This window comes from Tetrao urogallus (genome assembly GCF_951394365.1).
Source record: "Tetrao urogallus genome assembly, chromosome: 1".
Classification (NCBI taxonomy): domain Eukaryota; kingdom Metazoa; phylum Chordata; class Aves; order Galliformes; family Phasianidae; genus Tetrao; species Tetrao urogallus.
In genome coordinates this window covers 17,413,523-17,420,322 of record NC_136813.1, presented here as the reverse complement: position 1 = coordinate 17,420,322, position 6,800 = coordinate 17,413,523, and the positions used below count along the sequence as shown (strand labels likewise).

Sequence of the window (6,800 nt, the reverse complement as noted above, 5' to 3'; positions counted from 1 at the left end):
CCCGGCGCTCCCCCGCCGCCCGTCGGTCACCTGTAGGCCCAGGGCGAGGCGCTGCGCAGGTTGACGGGCAGCCGGAACCTCTTGTCGCCGCCCGGCCGGGCCCCCGCGGGGCAGCTGGCGTTGCGCTGGCGGCCGGGCGGCTCGGGCGGCTCGGGCTGCAGGGTGTGGTGGAAGGCGCCGAGCATGCCGGCCGCCAGCCGCCCGTACAGCTGCTCCAGCAGCTCCTCGGGCCGCTCGCCGCAGCTCCGGGGCCGGGCCGGGCGTTTGGGCGCTTTGGCGGCGTCCGAACGGAGCGGGAGCAGCGCCGCGCACAGCAGCGCCGTCAGCACCTGCAACGGGCAGCCGTCAGCGGGGCCGCCGCCCGCCGCCCGCTCCCCCCGCCCCCCGCCCCCCGCGCCCGACCCGCTCCCGGCCGCGCGGCCCCCGCCCGCCGCCCCTCCTCACCCGGCCTCGCTGCATGGCGCCGCTCGGGCCGCTCGAGGAAGGCGAGGGGCGCGTGCCGCTGGCTGTCTCCCGGCGGAGGAGCAGCTGGAAACGCGCCCCGCGCCTCGCCGCATCTCCCCTGGCCTCGCGTGCCAGGAGGATCGCGGGCGTTCACGGAGGAGGCGAGCGCTCCGGCGGGGAGAGAGCCCGGCCCCGAGCTCGGAAGGAAACGAGCAGCGCGCGAACCGCAGAGCCGAGCGATGGGCTCGTGAAACACAGCTTTATTGTGAGGCGCGCTGGAGTCGGTGCGCATCGATCCCTCAGGATAAGCGCTGTTTTCTCCGAGAAGGCGGCTAAGGCGCTGACGTGCTTTACCCCTCCACGGCCTCGCATGGAAACCGTGCCGCTGCGCTCCTGGCAACAGCTGAGCCCAAGGTGCGCCCTGCACGGAGCGGCACGGGCTGCCCCGGCCTCCTGGCCTCCCGCCTCGTGGCGCTGCCCTGAGCACGTGGCGGTTGGTCACGCACCTTCGTGGGGCTCTGTGACCTCAGAGCGATCAGATCCCTGGGTACACGGGAAGGGCGTTCAATACATATTTATTGGTTTGATCGACACGTATCCTAGGAAAGAGCGACGGCACAAAGGAGAGGAACCAACCGAGGGATTGATGAATTCAAGCTTTATTGGCAGACGGAACTTGGAGACTGTCCCACAGGAACAGCGAGGGCCGGCGGTGCGCAGCTCTCCTCACCGATGGAGGGCTGCAGGCTGACACCAGCAGTTGCCGCGCTCCGGCCGTGTCCCCGTCCTGGCCTACAAGACAAAACAGCCCTCCACCACCACCTGTGCCCAAAGGTTGCTCACACTTGGTGTCTCCGGACACAGGTGCGTGACTGGGATGCAAGAGCCCGCCCCCCCGTCCCTCCCAGTATCAGCCCTAGCTCCTGCCTGTGCTATCTAATAGCAGCCCCAGCCACTCCCCTCCCCGATCCCTTCTCACTTCAGCTCCTGCTCCGCTGCTGCCCGCTCTGCTCTGCTCTGGGCTGCTGGCTCGCCGGCAGGGCCCTTTATATACCCGCTGGGGCGGGTTCCACTGTTCTAGCCTTTGTGACACTGCTGCCGCATCGCCATGGTGACTGAATAGCAGGAGCTGATGGGAGGCCCGCCCCTCACCTGCCTGCATTGGAATAAGGCCTTCGCTTTCTGCAGTTTCAATGCAGGAGTCAAATAACCCAAGCATCGCTTATTTGTCACCGATCGTAAAACACACTGGAGCTTCAACTCCAAAGTGTTCAATAGACGGTCCCATACACACAAAGCGTTTCAACATTTATTTCTTGAAAACTGGTACAAAACCACCCTGAAGAAGCTCTGCTTTGCTAAAAAGGAAAAAAGATTGTGAGTGGACCCCACATTATTCCGGAAGCAAATCCTCTCCTAGTTCTTCATCAGCAAAGTCATCTTCCTCTGTTCTTTTCCTTGCTGCAGTTTTAGGTCTTTCTGCTTGTGGGCCAAGTGGGTCTGTGTAGGAAGCGTCTGGGATTCAAACAAGGACATTTGAAACAGTTACCTGCAAGTACTTCTGGCTTGGTTTTAAACACCTCTAATCAAACAGGAGACTGCTTTCTAACATGACACGTCTGTCAACGTATCTTCTTTGAAATGCAGACTAGAAAGATCGCTGAAGGAGAAGAAGATACCACATTGGGATTTTTAAGGTCTTTTTTCCTGACCAAACCTCGCAGCAGAAAAACAGTATCATTGGGCCACGTTCCTTAGTACCTACAGATCCTTTAAAGGGAGCTCTGAACAATGAAACTGACGGCATTCATCACGATTATTTCATGGGGAAAACGCTTTCCTGATTGTGCAATTACTACACTTGCTCTTCCAGTAACATCATCTTTCTCGTTCCCTTCTCTTTGAGGGTCTGGAAAATCGCATGGCATAAGATGCCCACTTGCCTATTGCTTTGCTGCTGCTGCTTTCATAGGGTTCACTTGTTCCAGGCAAAGCTTTCAGTTTGGCACTCAGCCTTTCCCCTTTGCTACCACCAGCATCTGGAAGGCAAAAAAAAAAACAGTGAAAAGGCAAGGAACTTGCTGTCATGTGCTGTGAAATCCTGATACAAGAACAACATTACTTCAGCTTTCTTTCCAACAAGATTTAATGAGACCATCCTTTCATGAGGGAGACATGATAAACAACTGCTGAAACTCAGATGTGCTGTTAAAAATCCTTCAGGTTTTTTTTTCCTTTTTTTTTTTAATCACCAAAAATGTTAAGGGTATGTACTGATGCAATCTCCTTCTAATGTGAAGAAAAAAGATCACAAGCCATCAATCTTCACGTATTCACGTAGAGAAGAAACTTTTCGCGCTTATCGAACAAATGTGTTCAGATGTGGGTAAGCACTTCAGACGTAATGCTTCTTTTCCTCTCACCACACAAGAGTAGGCTTTATACTGACACTCACACACATGCGAGTTTTTTGGGTCCATTTCCTTCCACTCCTTGCACTATCCATGCATGTTCTATTCGTAGTCTTCAAAGTATGCTTTGGTGCATCTCGTGCTTCTTCTGTGTTAATTCACGTTGACAAAGCAAGGTTCTAAGCACACACCTCGCTGGCTTCTCTTTCCTCTCTGCTTCCTTCACTGAGCACTTTTAAGTAACATTTCCTACAACAACAAGGAAGTCTGAACTATTAATGCCCCTACTACAAGTACAGGGGAGAAATAAATGCAGAAAGAACTTCTCCTAGGGATGCCAGGCACAGGGCCGGTAAGAGGAAAGAAAGAAAAACACGCATCGTATCTAAAATACTGGGAATGCATATGCACTTCCATTAGCTAGCAAGTACTTTCATTTAGCTACCAAGTCATAAACTAAGCATGATTCCACGCCTCCTTGGAGTCAGTAATGATGACAAATCTTCCGTACCATGGAGGAAAATTATCCCTTTTGGTCTTGGCAACAACACTGTAAGAGATGAAACTCCAACCGTGTACAAATGTTTATTTTCTGGCAATGAAGACAGCAGTATTTCCAATGCGTATTAAGATCTTGAATAAAGTAATCCTCATTTATACTTCATGTGCGTCTCCATGCAAGCTGTTTGCAGACACTTCTTAGGCTGAAAAATACAGATTCATAACCCAGAAATAATGCCAAACACTGGCTAAAATGATGGTTTAGTCTTTGGCTTTCCCTTCGTCTTCCTCAGCACACGGTAGACAAGCTACAGTGCAATCCTTCACGTTTGTTGCCACAACTTCTTCACTGATCATGTTCCCCATGTCAAAAAGATGCCATGCCTTTGACTCCACTGAGATACAGATCGATATATGCATAAAAATATGTATTTATCTAAATATACACCATACAAGATGCATATGTATGATATACAGACATATATACACACACTCACCACAACTTTCAATCAGGACTCTCAACAAAAATTTTACTCCAGGTTCAATACAGAACCTTCTTTGTACCTCTGCTTGTTTTCCGAGTTATTTCCAGGCAGGCTGGATCTTTGCCACTGACTTCATACAACAGAGGCTTCCCAAACACGCTCTTAGTACAGGCTTGTTCCCCAAATGCTTTTTTCCATTCTTTCACAAATTTGACACTGTATCTACAGCATCACATTAAGAATTACTGCTAGGACAAGTTCGAGGTCAGTTCTGACCTTGATTATCCTCTCATCCTCTTGATGTTTACAACTGCTTTTCTCCAGTTGTGCTGACCGAGGAGGGGAAGAAATCCCTTGGAATTAGTGGAGTTTTCAGTGAAAGTTCCTGATATGCTCAACCTTCTTAGGGGGTGACACCTTTCCTTGTTTCTTTCCAATAGTATTTGTAAGAGGAGATATTTCTGTCTTTACATAAAGGATTGCCTTGCTTGTCATTTATATTCTCTGTTACTAAATTCCTGATGCTACCTGGTCCTGCCTTTATTTTCCTATTTTTTATTTTCCTACTAAGACAGGTAGACATCATGACAAATGACTGCTGTAAGAAGAGAGACCCTTTGTGCTGTCTGCCTGGATGCCTGGGGCACTGTTTTGACTGCCCTTGCAGTGACTACCCTTACCTACTCTGCCTCTACTTGATTGATCATCAGAGAGCTTATGTTAGAAAAGAGATCCCAGACATTTCCATCCTTTTCTGTTACCAAAATAAGGAACTTCACCCTGAGGATTATTTGGCCTAAGGCTCAGATCAGGTAGAATTCAGTTCTAGGCGAATTGTATTTTTTCCTACATAACAAGACGTGATGTAAAAGCCTCCCTGGTGAAACTGCTGAGCTAAAATAAGAAATGAGAACTCATGAGAATCCAGTACTAATTCTTACCCCTTAGAGAACGCAGTAGAGCAGTCTTCCTAAATACTAAAGCATTCTAAAATATTCCTTTTACCACAATGCTAGTAATTTTCATTACCCTATAGAGTGGGATCAAGGCAGTAAAACTTTTGCTATGTCAGTGGATAAATAAAATTACCAGCTAGTTTCCAGTTAAGAAAAAAATGCAAGAAGTGTTTCACTGAAAAAGGAAGGGAATACAATTAAGAATTTCTGGGTGAGATCTTTTATGAGACTGAATGATGCAAAATAAAAATGAAAGCAGTATTGCAAGGAATAATTTCCTATCTGGGTCAAAATGGACTTTATTCCAGCTGGCCAAAGTAGCCGGAACTCTGGTAGTTTCCTCAGAACAGCAGAGGGGAACAGTCAGGTTTAACAGTATTAATGTCTCAGGATTTAATAATGGAAGGGAAAAATCATTAGCTCTGCAATCTGTCGACTGCCTAGTGAGGAAAAGACTGCACAGGCAAGCGTCCAGATTTGCCTTCCTACAGTTTTACATTTAGGAACCTCAGCATTGTGGATCTCTGGGAGCAGAGAGACTTCACAGTCAAGAGAATGAGCTTTTCTTCAAGGAAGCCTCTAGCACTTCATCTCTGCCTTACTGGGAAACGAGAAAGAAGGAGCAAGAAGGTACACAGAGGTCTTCCAACTGCAGGGTTGGTAGCACAAAATACTCTTGAACTCGCAACAAACACTACTGGATGATTACTCAAGGCTTGGTTGTGTGCATTTATAAATGCAAGCAGGTTCCACAAACATTTTAAGAAAAACTGTTTTCTTTCAAATCCCGACAAGCCCGATATTTAAGCAGAGGCATTAAGTACTTACCTCCACCAGCACTTCCTTCCCTGCGGTTACGTGCACTGCCATCTCTGCCAGATTTAATGCGCTGCAGAACAGCGGAACGGGTTCAAAAAGAAGAGAACAGAACCCCCATTCACTAATGTACGTTAGAAATAATTATTAAAAACTCCACCTAGCTTATTACTAAAACAGAAGAAGAACATTAAATGGCGTTTATCCTACTGTCACTAATAAACCCTATGTTTTCAAAGCACAGAACTGTCCCCAAATCAGTGTTAAAGCCAATGTTTATGTAAAACTAGGGTCCTGTGAAATTCAAACAGACCATCTCCATAAATTGTTTTTCTTCAGATACAATTTATACAAGGAACGTGCACAAAAAAATAGTTCAGATGAACCTCTGTGAAGTACAGCTGAAAAAACAGGCAACGTAGACCTCCTTGCATGAGTTCAAAGTAGCCTCTGCTCATTAATGTCTTGCAAATCCTGCAGGCGTGTTGTTATTGTAACGTTTCAAGGGAGGTGGGGAAGTAAGGAAATGTATGAAAAGAACTATTCACCCCATAGGTCTGAAATTTTGAATGCCTGGCGTGGCACTGCAATTTACAGCAAAACTGAAATTGCCGTTGAGTGTTAAATGTAAGATGAAGGTGAAGGCAAACACTTCAAAAACTACGTTTAAAAACCTGGCTCTCTTGCTCAGAGGAAGGTACCATAAACATCTTCCAGCCGTGTTTCTTTAGAGCTATGTGAAAACTCTGACAGTTTATCAAAGCAATACCTCTGCCTCACATGGCAGAAATGGCTTCTCTTGGCTAAAAACCAAAGTTCTCATACACACATACTGTCAGTTACCAGGTGGCACATCTCAGAAAGGGACTGCTCTATGGTCAGGTACAAATAGTCAGCATCTCAAGCACTCATCTATCAATACAAGTGATCTCTGTATCCTACAGAATTCAGATGCTGCACGAAACGTGTGCACGCTACTTCATCACGTGTTCAGGACCATTACTGTAGCTTCCCTCATCTTTCACCACAAGAGTAACGTGGAGTCTGGCAAAGCTGGGATGACACAGACGTGAAAGAACTTCCAAGCTTCTCGCCAACAGAAAAAGGAAGAGCCTTTAAATCAAAAGTCACAGACGACATTCCAGAGGAGCTGAATTATGCGTGTGGCTCCAGCATTCCCAGCACAG

At 47.7% G+C, this 6,800-nt stretch overlaps 1 protein-coding gene across 4 annotated transcripts in view; it reads right to left on the bottom strand.

The window, feature by feature from the left end:
• Positions 1-1,837: 1,837 nt before the first annotated feature.
• Positions 1,838-6,800, bottom strand: part of IFT88 (intraflagellar transport 88) — a gene marked incomplete at both ends in the record, with an annotated part of 28,989 nt that continues 24,026 nt past the window's right edge. For 3 of the 4 annotated variants that reach the window (XM_079538355.1, XM_079538356.1, XM_079538358.1), the window contains 3 exons: positions 1,838-1,959; positions 2,388-2,483; positions 5,626-5,686. In XM_079538355.1, coding sequence (XP_079394481.1) covers positions 1,838-1,959; positions 2,388-2,483; positions 5,626-5,686 — 279 coding nt within the window. The remainder of the gene's footprint in view (positions 1,960-2,387; positions 2,484-5,625; positions 5,687-6,800) is intronic. The other variant, XM_079538357.1, reaches the window with a different exon arrangement.